Source organism: Eutrigla gurnardus (genome assembly GCF_963514095.1).
Source record: "Eutrigla gurnardus genome assembly, chromosome: 4".
NCBI classification, from domain to species: Eukaryota; Metazoa; Chordata; class Actinopteri; order Perciformes; family Triglidae; genus Eutrigla; species Eutrigla gurnardus.
The window spans coordinates 16,708,341-16,720,366 of NC_139918.1; the positions used below are offsets into that span (position 1 = coordinate 16,708,341).

At 43.3% G+C, this 12,026-nt stretch overlaps 3 protein-coding genes across 4 annotated transcripts; 1 reads left to right on the top strand and 2 right to left on the bottom strand.

The window, feature by feature from the left end:
- Positions 1-200: 200 nt before the first annotated feature.
- Positions 201-7,243, bottom strand: snap47 (synaptosome associated protein 47). 2 transcript variants are annotated; one of them, XM_084006817.1, is made up of 5 exons: positions 7,223-7,243; positions 5,889-6,410; positions 5,208-5,716; positions 4,777-4,901; positions 201-1,999 (listed from the first exon to the last, which is right to left on the bottom strand). In XM_084006817.1, exons 2-5 carry the CDS (start codon positions 6,383-6,385, stop codon positions 1,853-1,855), a joined length of 1,278 nt encoding a protein of 425 aa, XP_083862943.1. In that variant the 5' UTR covers positions 6,386-6,410; positions 7,223-7,243; the 3' UTR covers positions 201-1,852. The 2 variants fall into 2 exon arrangements, with proteins under 2 accessions (XP_083862943.1, XP_083862942.1); XM_084006816.1 differs by lacking the exon at positions 7,223-7,243 and adding an exon at positions 6,567-6,675.
- Positions 6,783-9,185, top strand: jmjd4 (jumonji domain containing 4). Its single transcript, XM_084006815.1, has 6 exons — positions 6,783-7,457; positions 7,573-7,738; positions 7,832-7,957; positions 8,057-8,324; positions 8,442-8,588; positions 8,685-9,185. Exons 1-6 carry the CDS (start codon positions 7,205-7,207, stop codon positions 9,012-9,014), a joined length of 1,290 nt encoding a protein of 429 aa, XP_083862941.1. The 5' UTR covers positions 6,783-7,204; the 3' UTR covers positions 9,015-9,185.
- A 12-nt stretch (positions 9,186-9,197) lies between these two features.
- Positions 9,198-11,535, bottom strand: iba57 (iron-sulfur cluster assembly factor IBA57). The gene is made up of 3 exons (XM_084006823.1): positions 11,074-11,535; positions 10,004-10,353; positions 9,198-9,866 (listed from the first exon to the last, which is right to left on the bottom strand). The coding sequence occupies exons 1-3, from the start codon at positions 11,421-11,423 to the stop codon at positions 9,481-9,483; spliced, it is 1,086 nt and encodes a 361-aa protein (XP_083862949.1). The 5' UTR covers positions 11,424-11,535; the 3' UTR covers positions 9,198-9,480.
- Between the last annotated feature and the right edge of the window lie 491 nt (positions 11,536-12,026).

Here is a 12,026-nt window from a genome sequence, read left to right on the forward strand (position 1 = left end):
ATGATCAAGAGTAATGGGAGGCACCTGAGCTCAAAGTGGGAGAGCAAAGGATCTGAACACTTGTGTCAATTTTTTTCTTTCAAATACATTTGCTATGTATTTTGCTGCAGTGAAAATGCTGATGAGTGAGCCAAAACAACGTGCTCAAAGATGCTAAAGCGTTGTTATTTAAAAAATCCAAATAAACACACTTATTTTTATTAACTTAGAATTAGAGGCTTCATTTTATTGATAATATATGCTTTTACACACTTTCACTGGTGACCACGTCCAGCTGAATTCATGAAAAGGAATTCATTCCTTACATAACAATTCCAGTTGTGTTGCTTCACATATTAATTTGTTTGCTATAACAAAGATGCAGTGTACTTTTCCCTTAGAGAGCTAATCATTTAGTTGTATACAGTGTCAAGATACATTTGATATCATCATCAGCAATAAAAAAAAAAAAAAAGGAAAATAAGAAGACGACTCCGTACAGCACGGATCATTAATTTGAAAACATAGTACGGATATTTCAAGTTTAAATTCCAGCTAATTTGACAGTGATACCCACAATAAAAAAAAAAAAAAAAATTAAAATACATGTCCGTCATGTAGAGATGATAGTGTTAGAATAGTGTCAATCTTTAGCAAGGCAAACAGGAAACAGCTGAAGTGAACCTTAATATGGATTATTTTTGCGCATAAATAAATAAATAATTAAAAACAAACATGTGTTCTGTCCCAGAACTTAGTTGCACATTAATAGTCTTGTGTTACATATATTGGTAATGATTGGACATTTTCATTTGATGCAATACAACACAGCAGTATTAAGACATGCAACATTAAGCCCCATGGGAAACTGTGTCCAGAGAAGAGAAGTGACACCTTCTGTAGGACCTGAGAAAGGCAAGTCACCAGGAAAGGAAGTAGTTATAAAAAGGAAGGATGGCTGTACGTCAGCAGAAACACAGATATCCCTGCGATGACACTAGAAAACTGTCTGTCTACCACTTGCAAACCATTTTATTGCAAAATCTATTTACCCAACATACATCCACAAGATCAAACCAGGGTAATGGACCTGGAAGGTGTAAACCGCTGCATGTCCTCCGATACGCACGGAGCATATTTATTTTATTTTTTTTACGTTTGCCTGGGACGGCATGAGATGAGAAAGCTATTCCCCCAAATCCCCCTTCAGGTGCCACAACCAATCAGCAGGAGTCTCTAGTGCATTGATGAGGATGTGATCCCTCACCAGCATCCCACCACTAACATTTCCAGTGGGGTCCAACGGGTTAAGCCAAGCTGTACGCGCTGCTACCAGGCACTGAATCGATTAGGTCACCTTCCACAGCATCTGAACCAAGTGGTGATTAAACTCTAAATCATAAGAACATTTTAATAAGTGTGTTTTCAAAACGACAGCTGTGCAGCGTACAGCATCTAAGCCAAATGTAATACTGACATTGCAAGCCACAGCTGACAAGTGCTGCAGAGGGAAGAGTGCAGACTCGACCTTACGTAAAGATGGCTCATTAATCCCAGTCACACCTGTTTGAATTGTTTCAAATAAAAGGATGACATTAAAAACAGACAAATGTAAATTTGCACAAAGCACAAAGGCAAATTTCAGGGATTTTTGGTAAACATCTTTAGCATTAAGCTGCACTTCCCAGAAATCACTGGTACTCGAAGCAATGGGATTATACGCAACAAAGATCCTATGACGTATTTGTGTACATGCAAGTCCCTACTGCCGCATGCCGCCGTTCTCACATTGTACCAATCATGTGAGGAAGACGACGAAGCCGTTTTCTCACGAGGGACGTGTCGAGCGCACGTGTCTGTCGGACCGTATGAGCTACAGCAGTTTTTTCATGCGGCAGGTGCGCTTCTCTATGTGCGTGGAGGCTCGGTCGGTGGAGCGGGTCAGGTCCTCCAGAACATCATCCTGCCGTTCCAGCTCCGTCTCTGCCTCCAGGGCAAGGTTCTTCAGCTGCATCAGCATCTGTACGCACACACACACACTTCACTTTGTTTAAGTGATTACACACTAGCCCCCAGTGAACACGGACAACTGAGGAGCAAGACACAAATAAAAGAAGATTAAATACCGAAACCTACAGAAACTCAGTGAGCGGTTGCAGGGCGGAACATGCGGACCATATGTGGCGACGTGCAAAGACGGGGTCAGGGAGTTAGAAAGCGAGTGCGTTTGTGAAACCGAGAAAGATGAGTAGGTGAGAATGAAAATGTAATTTCATTCAACGTTTTTTTTTTTCTTCTTCTTCTTCTAACTTCGCCTGCAAAGTCAACAGCCGGCTGCTAAATGTCTGCAGATGAGAGAGAAGCTTTAACAATTCAACACCGACCGTGATGCAATAAGAGCTACTCACATGGCAGATACAACAATATTTCATATAATGCGGTGTATGAAGCTGGAGAAGGTATTCAAAGAGAGGTCTTGGCTCATCTCCTGGGATCACTGATATCATGCAATACTATTTGTTTTCAGCCATCCGTGGTTTTAAGGAACACTGCGACTTCATCTCCGTCATCCAACAACTGCATGTTATGGATGAGGGAGCAACTTAAATATAAGATGATGTGCCAAGCAAAACCTAATAAACACTCCTCCAAACCCCACCACCGAGTTTTCTAAACTAATATTATGTTATGCTACACATGCTCTCACACACCCAACGACATTATGTCAGTTTTCGCTGGCCGGACATCGCAACAGAGCACAGAAACCAGACGGCAGTTCGAAAAACAGATAGTGTGTCAATACACACCGAGAAAACGCCTGAAATCCGCTCGCTCGGGTCTGTGACTTTACTATTTCAACTGGGGAGAACGCGACAGAATCACACCGTTGCAGTTAACATTCGCAGAAGTTTTGGTGCGTCATAGAAAAACACAGAAAATGAATATTTTTAGCTGGATGCTTATACAACGGCTGGAGGACTTAAGTCATGTAGAAACCCCTAACATTAAACATTTAGGCTAGAACTGACAGAAAAACACATATGCTAAAATGCTAACCTTGTGCATGTGTGGGGTGAATTTCAGCACTTTGAATTCATAATAAAAATACAGAACATGAAGTCTACGTATGAGCGAACCGGTTTGTGCCATTAGCAAAAGAAGGAATTTCCAACCTCAAACAATAATACTGGTATAAAAAATTCTCAGACAAAAGGGTATATTTGCTAAAGCACTTACTGCAGGGCATTACACTGAGTGACCCTCTGTACAAGTTGAACCACTGTAGATTTGAATCTGGCCAAGTTGGCGGCCTTTGAAGTCTGAACCATTGTCACCTGTAGACAATACGCCATTTATGAACACAATAGACGAGCCAACCCGTATGACTGGCCCAATGCTGTCACCGCCATGGTAAATGTGTTTGAAAAATGATTATATAGACAAAGACAACAGTGAAACACAGACTATTGTTATCGTGTATAATAATTAACTAAATATTAGGTATAAAGTGTTAACAATGCCTCGTTCGAGATAAGATTAATGCAGTGTGCTGACAAAATATGGTGTCGTGAAATAGGACTGTTAAGGAACTAAACCACAATGGAAAACTCCACAACAAAGGTGGGTCAGTAAATGCCCAGTACTCGTCAGCCCCAATGGTCTATATACGGCAGTAATGTTCTTACTTGTGACTGCTATTCCTCTTTGTCAGGAAATGTGAAACATGTATCAATTTTGCCTTTAAAGTGGGCATGAATGTCTTAATTCACATCACAGATGATATATTTTATAGCTAACAAATTAGCTCTGATCTAGACTGACTAACTTGCTGGACTGATATACTGTACATCGGCCGATAGTGGCTTATAACAGATATGTTAGTGTCTACATATATGTGGGAAATTAAGCCACAAGAAATAGAACAGAAAAGCCAAAGACAAATTTGGTGTTGTTTAGAATATTTTGTCGGCCAGAGAGCACTGGCAAGTTTATTTTTTTAGCTGTAAATTGGTACATATTTTGGTCACAATTATTTAAAAAAATAATAATTTCTGGGAGCCTTATCAACAGTGTTTGTGTTTGTCATGTGTTTATGTAAAAAAAAAAGAATATATATAATATTTCGATTTTCTTTTCTTAAAAATGTGCGTGTATATATATATATATATATATATATATGCATACATATACACATTTTTTATCTGTATTGACCAGTAAACATGCTATCTGTCTGGTGGGATTCTGACTGGCAGCAGATCTGTAAAGATTGTTTGCATCACTTCTGTGTTGGAGGCGTTAACATTATTTTATATATACAGTAAGCTTAATATAATCTTGACACCTGGTTGTAGAGACTTGGCTTCATCTCATCAAGTCTACATTCATTCAGTCATCTAAATGCTGTATGATGCTACATGGAACACACACAAAAATGTGTCTGCATCACAGGTCTGAATTTGCGTCACTGTGTAGGTCTCGCCACCACAGACCATGTCTGTAACATTTCTCATGTTGCGAGCTTCTGAATGGAAAGACGCTGTAAAGTCTGACCAAATGACTGAACAGGTTTCTTTCCTTCTCTTAAAACCAGGACTGGTGGACCTGGACTTTGGTTTGTGGGCTCTCTAAAATAACATTTTAATCATACAGGATGAAAAAATTAAAATCATTATGGTGAATTATGGGTTGGAATAGAACTATCAAAATACATGTCATTAAAACCCATTGCGTTTGTTTACTGTAATACATAGAAATATGAAAAAATCTAAATGCAAGTCACGTATTGACAGGTCTCACCTGTTTGAGTTCCTGGGCCTCAGCCTGACTGACAGACGGCTGCTGGACGTGCACCTGCAACTGGGACAGCTCTCCTGCCGGGACCTCCGGTGGGAGCTCCGTCTCCTGGCACCTCAGCATCAAACCTGACTCCGTGGGTGGAGATGGTGAAAAAGTGCAGAGTGCATATGTTGTTTATGAGGAAACCAGACAGTAAACTCAAAGTAACTGAGGCAATCGGGGGCAAAGTGACTCATCAAAACACATTTCTGTCAAGGAGCGACACCAATAACCATGTCCAAAAATCCTGTGGACCAAATTTTTACATGTGGCTACTCGCCTATAAATATAGAGTAGGTGGAAACACAGGACGTTACTGCCACTTAGTGGTCAATAACATACAAGACACGGAAACAGTGAAAGAGCCTTTATTTATATTATCCAAGCATTACCTTCGCTCCAGTTTGGCCCCTGTGTGTCACATGGAGATGAAGCTGGCGTAGCTTTGAACGCAGCGTATTCGCCGGTGAACTCCACTTTCTTCTTGTACTGCATCTCCAACACTGACATCGCCTCTGGCATCTTGGCAGATAGGAACCTGTAGCATATATCCGGCTTCCCAATAAACCGCTGTCTCACTGTGACCTCATATGGGCTGTGCACCCTGATTTCGTCTATTTCGTTCCGTTCAAAGCGGTGGAGAAGTTGGCAGTTTGTGTCTCGCACCTCCAGTGAGGACACCAAAACCAACAAGCATCCAGGTTTTAAGTCAGTGTTGCCGCCTTTGGTCACCACGGCTGGAATGCTCGCAATCACCTTATTTCTGCCAGATCCTTTGCCAGCGGCAGAAGCGGCGGCGACTGCGGCTCTTGCGGCGTCCTCAGCCTTGGCTTCCTGCTGAGTCTTCCACGGGATTTTACCAAAAGGCCACCAGACGGGAGACTCCAGCTCTGACAATAGTCTGCAATAGAGTAAGAATTCATTGGTGTATAACTTGTTTCACTAATAGATTAGGCCTGTTTTTCTATTGCAGCTACTTAGTTATAGCAGCCAGCAACAAAATACTAAAACATGAATAAGACTTCCAAATTTAAAAAAAGTATGCAATATCATAATAATATTCAGATAATTACTTATCAGCCACGCCAAGATCAGAGTCGATCTTCTCCAGTCCCTGCATCATATCGTCAAACTGCTCTCCTTGGTGGCTCAGGACTCTGCCAGTGTCCTCCAGTCTCCTCTGGGCCCCTGCCACCAGTTTGATCAGCTCTCTGCCTTTAGAGGGTTGAAATTCGGCCCCCCGGGTCTCTGAGTTGGGGGACAGGAGGCGCTCTCTCCAGAAATGCTCCAACACATTATAAACCACCACCCGGTTGGGCTTAAGGGAACCAAACCAGTGTTTCACGTTGCCCTCTTCAAGCACCGTGAGAGTGCTGAAGATGAAACTGGACGACTCCATCTTGATCTCCACAATCCCGGAGAGGCGGAAGCTGGTCAGGCTCTCCTTACTCTGGTTGGAGACAAAGCGCACCATGGTCCTGGTGAGGGACAGGGTGCCATTCTCCCACCGCTTCTCACTGTTGATGTAATAGGAGCCGAACCAACTGTGGATAGGGGCGTCCCGGCTCATCCTGGGAGGAGATGCACTGACTTACCTAGTAGGAAAAAGGAGCTTCTGTATTAGGGTACACAACATGTATGGTACAAGTGCACACACCGTCATGTATGGTACAAGTGCACACACCGTTGCTGTTAATGACACACTAAGGACATAGTAGCGAGTCATCGCCCGGTCCTGATAATAAACATACTTTCTCCAGAGTGTAATAACGGATCCAGATGAGCTCAGCTGAGGCGTTCACACTGGCAGCGACCTTCCTTTTATCCAACTGACCGCAGTACGCATGCGTCGCATAGCGCTAATAAACCCTCTTGTATGTATCGTCCATCAGTACCGCTGTTGTTGATTACGGAAGTGACGTCACGCAGGAGCACTGCCGTATTTACTGTCCGACTTGAAATTTCTGTTGGGAGAAAAGGTTATCGCGATAAAGATTTTGGAAAACATCATTATTGTTCGCTGGGAATGCGGTTTCTATATTAGCATTAAAATGGCGTACAGCATTCGCATTAAATGCATTCAAACGTGAACACGGGCGTTGGTGATTTAAGTCAAGAGCCACGGTGTTACACGCGCGTCGTCCAGGAACCTTAACCTGCTTCTGGGATGGAGTCATACGCGGCGACCTGTTGTCAAAACAGGGGGAAAATACGCCTTAGCATGTTAGCTTTCCAGCCTAAACTTGCCTACGTTTGACAGCAAACGTAAACAAAGGACGCGCGCGCTATGTAACGTCCAACGTCTCGCGCAGCTAGCTTCGCCTTTTATAGTTCCTCGCGCTCCAAACGGTGACAGCTAAGCTCGCTAGCCGAGATCTCCTTTGCCATTATGGACCGGGAGACGTACCGTAAATGCTGCAGCCTGGTCAAAATGCCAAGGCAGGCGTACGAACAGTTTTGGTCTTCACATTTTGTTGACTACATCGACAAGGAGCTGAGCTATTCGAAGTTTTTCAAGAAATACCTGCTTCCCAATCACCCGTGTATGTTCTCTAGGAGGTTTACGGAAGGCTGGAAGTGTAGAAAGCAGTGGGTGTCTGAGGAAGGGAAGCCTAATTTCCGGAAACTGCTGCAAGAGTTTGGTAAATAAGTTTTATTACTAATGCGATAGCTAACTACCATAAACCTTCCTACCAGCTGCTGCGCCGACTGGTGTCATGTACTGTAAGTAAACAATGTGTTTGTCCTTTGTCACAGATGAGACTCCTGTCCCTGTTGCAAACTGCAACGCCAAGGAGTACAATGCAAACCCCAAACAAGTGATGCCTTTCAAGGAGTTTATACAGTACTGGAGGGAATACATCCAGAATGGCCACTCTTCACCTAAAGGATGTCTCTATCTTAAAGACTGGCACATGTCAAGGTATCAATGAATGTGGATGTAGCTTCATTCAGCACGTTGTAGAACACATGTAATTACCTGGACATGATGCATTCAATATTCTGGTTGTTACAGGGACTTTCCAGAGCATAATGTTTACACCACACCAGTCTTCTTTTCTTCTGACTGGCTTAATGAATACTGGGATACACTCGAGGTGGACGACTACCGATTTGTCTACATGGGGCCTAAAGGCTCGTGGTACGAAACATTCAACATAATGTTGTCAACGCCCTGATGCAGCTTTCTTTTGTCGTTGTCTGTATATTATATAATCAGATGCACTTTTTCCATCACCAGGACTCCGTTCCACGCCGATGTGTTCCGCTCCTACAGTTGGTCTGCAAATATCTGTGGCAGGAAGAAATGGCTCCTGTACCCCCCAGGTCAGGAGGAGTTTTTACGAGACACTCACGGTAACCTCCCTTATGACGTGACGTCGTCGGATCTTCGAGACAGAGGTCTTTTCCCACACTCCGAAGAAGCCTGTCAACCTCTTGAAATTATCCAAGAGGCGGGCGAAATCATTTTCGTGCCCAGTGGCTGGCACCATCAAGTTTATAATCTGGTAAGAGAAATGTAAAAGGCAACAAAGAGAGTGAAAATATCTACCATATGACATGGCATACATTATGGCCTTATTTAAGTGTGACATGGGGAATTCTCTCTCTCATCATTATTACAGGAGGACACCATCTCTATTAATCATAACTGGTTGAATGGCTGCAACGTAGACATCATGTGGCAGTTCCTTCAGAATGAGTTATCATCTGTTCAGAAAGAGATAGATGAGTGGAGAAACACAATGGACTCGTGGCATCAGCACTGCCAGGTACTTCAGAGACGAGACAATCTGCAGGCTTTCTGGAAAACATGCCACGAATGTTTGCAATGTCACGTTTAAAGTCATTGTTGTTTTACTTTTCAGGTCATCATGAAGGCCTGCTCCGGTATCAACTATGCAGAATTTGCGTCGTTCCTGAAAATCATTGCAGACCACCGAATGGCTTTTCTGAATGCTTGTTCCTCTGGGGATTCCTCCGATTACCCGCGGCATCTCTCAGAGACCCTCACCACACTTGGACCTTACCATGCTGCCTTTGACCTGCAAAGAGTTGCTCACGTAATCGAATGCCTACTCTGCAATGAAGACTTTAAGCGGCTCGATCATTCAACTTTGCAGCCAGATACCATGTTACAGCAAATTCGGGACACCATACAATCCACAAGGGGGCAGCATCTCCTTTATCAGGAGTGATGTGAACAGTGGTAGACGGCTTGAATGAAAAGTGCCAATAAGATGATGATGATGAAGGTGTTGTTAAGTTTTTTGGTTTGAAATCTATTGCAATGTCAAATGTTGCTTATTAATGTTTGGAATTTTGGTTTTGCACTTAAAGCTGGATAAATAAATACAGAAAAAATGTAATTAGTTTTTGTATTGCATTTTTGCATATTTATTCAACAACCACCAATACCATGAGATATATCCTGTTGTATAAATAGCAAACATTTGTGATAAATAATACTTTATAATTTGGGGAAATCACTTCAAATGCAGATTCTAGTGCAAACATAACAAATATACTCACAAATATGGATGAGTGCCACATAGCTGTTAAGCAATGACAGCGTAACATACTGTACTTCAGGGTTCTATCTTTGAGAGGTCTGTCAGATGGCATGTATGTCACATTTGAGGGAACTATAAAACATCCTCCTCTTCAGTTCATGTCTTTGGGCCACCAGTCTGGCACGGAGGCCTCAAGTGCCACTGTGGTGTCATCAGCAGATTTGAGCGTCAGTGCTTCTTTGGCGTGTGCCATGCGGATTAGACTCAGGCCCAGCTCTCCAACCCCGGCTCGGTGCTTCCCAGCTGGCTTGCCTGACTGTGTTTGCAGCGCAGCTCCTTCCTCCAGGTCTTGGACTGGAGCTGACAGGCGTACTGGCATCAGGCGTTTCCGAACCACCCCAGTGTGATGAGTCCTGGCTGTGAGCTCCTGGCCAATGTAACAGCCCTTGCTAAAGCTGATCCCCTGCATGTAGACGAGATTTGACTCTAGTGGTAGTGCCACCCCAGGGGGAAGGTCCTTCACTCCCTCAGGAAGTCCTACAGAGGAAATAAACAAAACTTGTCAGAAAGTGTCAAAAGCACACACAAATGCAAGTGCATGCAAATCCTTACTTCTCATCCTGTTATTCCTTTTATACAAACTGTATATATTCAAACATACTAACTGGTCTTACCTATTGTGTAACGGTGTCTGTGATAATCCGCTGTGTCACCTTGCTGACATGATTCAATGACATCCAAGGGGTCGACTTGACCTTCCAACACTAATCTCCAGCCCATTTCCTGAGTTCGAGGATCGGTGTCCCATACCAGAGCTTTGTCTGGGGAGGAGAGCTCAGGCTTACTGGCCTCTTCTCCTGCATTCATTTGCTTTGAAAGCACAGCCCATATTGAGAGCTCTGGACAGGGGTTTATGTCGACCTTTCTGCGGAGCTTGTATATTTTCAGATGTCTCAAGATTGAGTCCTTAATTGTGCTGTCACACTCCAGGAAAACACCCGGTCCTGCATCAGCTTCTTTCAGACTGAAAGGAAATACAGAATATTTAATGCCTTGGGAAAAAAACAAATAAAACTATACAATCAGCTAATTCAGTATTACAACATACTTTTGTGGTTTCTCCCCTCAATCCATCTGATCTACCTGCATTAATGATTTCACAGAGAGACTTTTGAGTTTGCCAGGCAGGAGTTCCCATGTTTGGCATCAGTCACATACTAGCATCTTAGTAATTTAGTCAAATTACTTCAAACAATGTTGACAATATTTCATGTTCTATATATTCCCATCTAACCAGCAAAATTGAGGTTTCACTAAAGCTCATTGTGCCTTTTTTGGTCAGCTCATAAAAACATTATTTTATCCGACTGGGACTATCTCTCAAGAAGAACCATTTTCATCTGAATAATAAAAGATACGCCGCTCATATATTAGGTAGCCAAGTTTAATCGCAAGAAGCTGTTCTAGAAGTGCAAAAACAACTGTTTTAAAGCTTTAATGGAGGGGGTTGAGACATTACACCAGGGATCTAATGTTTAACAGGTCCACATTTTGAAAGTACAACACATTAACACTTCTACTGACCAAAGGTGGACTGTATTTAAATGTGGCTCAGTTGAAAGTCTAAGGACTCTTGTTTGTACTTAACGTTCGCCACGTTTGAGCCAGACAAGTGCACCACAAGATAAGAAGCCCCACCCTGGCTGTTTACTGAGCGTCTGAGCGCGGTGATGAGGTGTTGTACCTGTACAACATGATGTCGTAGAGAGTCCGTCCTTGTACGTTGAGCATGTGTGAGTACATGGCGGTGAGTCCGGGCTCCCCCAGCAGCCCCACGTCGTTGGTTATGATCCCCTGGAGAAACGGGCTCGTGTCTGCTCCGTGGACTTTGAGGAGAGTCCTGTGAGGCAGACGGTAGCACACGAAGTGTCCGGGGACATCTCTCCGGGGCCGGGCCGTCTCCCGGCTGTACGCTTTCACTCGGACACCGACCGGAGTTGGACCACCGGACAGAAAAGTTACGCACAAATACCGACCGGTGTATTTCGTGGCGGTCGCCCCCCTCGTGAACCACGAAGCCCCCACGGTGAACATGTTGATACAAAACTTAGTGGCTACTCCGCCTATTATAACGGTGGACGGCTACATAACACAGGACATGGCAGTTGACTCCCACAGCAAGGGCTCCATTTTGAAATCCCACAATGCATTGCCACAAGATCACGCAATCGGTGTCGGTAGTGAGTGACGTTTTGCTCTGCTCCTGTTGCTCGCGTGCGGAAGGACCGGTGTATAATATGGATTTACATGTAAGGAAATGTTCGTAACTTCACTTTTTAGCTAGTAAAGTGTTTGTTTTAGTATATAACAACAGTATATAACAACACACCAGCTGGAATTGTTCTTTAGTCTGTGGTTAAGAAACGTTTCTTCTTACACGATAAGAACTTTCTAATGTCATTATAACAAGAAACTGTCATGTTTGAACTAGATAAAAAAAGGTCCCATGAGCTCTGAGAGAAGGAATTGCAATTCACTAAACACAAGTTTATTACACAGAGAGGACTAGATTGTACTTTTATCTTGTGTCTTGTACGCAGTATCCATTCATCAATTATCGAGCACCGCTCATGGACAGGACCCCTGACCTGGATTCGAACCTAACCACGCCCAGTCTGCATCTACCAGTAGTTCCTA

Excerpts from the sequence above, each read along its gene's own strand:
- snap47 (XM_084006817.1), bottom strand. The coding sequence starts at position 6,385 with ATGAGCCGGGACGCCCCTATCCACAGTTGGTTCGGCTCCTATTACATC. Across the intron at positions 5,717-5,888 it reads GATCTTGGCGTGGCTGATAA|ACTATTGTCAGAGCTGGAGT; the intron begins GTAATTATCTGA and ends ACTCTATTGCAG. Across the intron at positions 4,902-5,207 it reads GGGGCCAAACTGGAGCGAAG|GTTTGATGCTGAGGTGCCAG; the intron begins GTAATGCTTGGA and ends CCACGGAGTCAG.
- jmjd4 (XM_084006815.1), top strand. The coding sequence starts at position 7,205 with ATGGACCGGGAGACGTACCGTAAATGCTGCAGCCTGGTCAAAATGCCA. Across the intron at positions 7,958-8,056 it reads ATGGGGCCTAAAGGCTCGTG|GACTCCGTTCCACGCCGATG; the intron begins GTACGAAACATT and ends TTCCATCACCAG. Across the intron at positions 8,589-8,684 it reads CGTGGCATCAGCACTGCCAG|GTCATCATGAAGGCCTGCTC; the intron begins GTACTTCAGAGA and ends TTTACTTTTCAG.
- iba57 (XM_084006823.1), bottom strand. The coding sequence starts at position 11,423 with ATGTTCACCGTGGGGGCTTCGTGGTTCACGAGGGGGGCGACCGCCACG. Across the intron at positions 10,354-11,073 it reads TACGACATCATGTTGTACAG|TCTGAAAGAAGCTGATGCAG; the intron begins GTACAACACCTC and ends ATTTCCTTTCAG. Across the intron at positions 9,867-10,003 it reads CAGACACCGTTACACAATAG|GACTTCCTGAGGGAGTGAAG; the intron begins GTAAGACCAGTT and ends TTTCCTCTGTAG.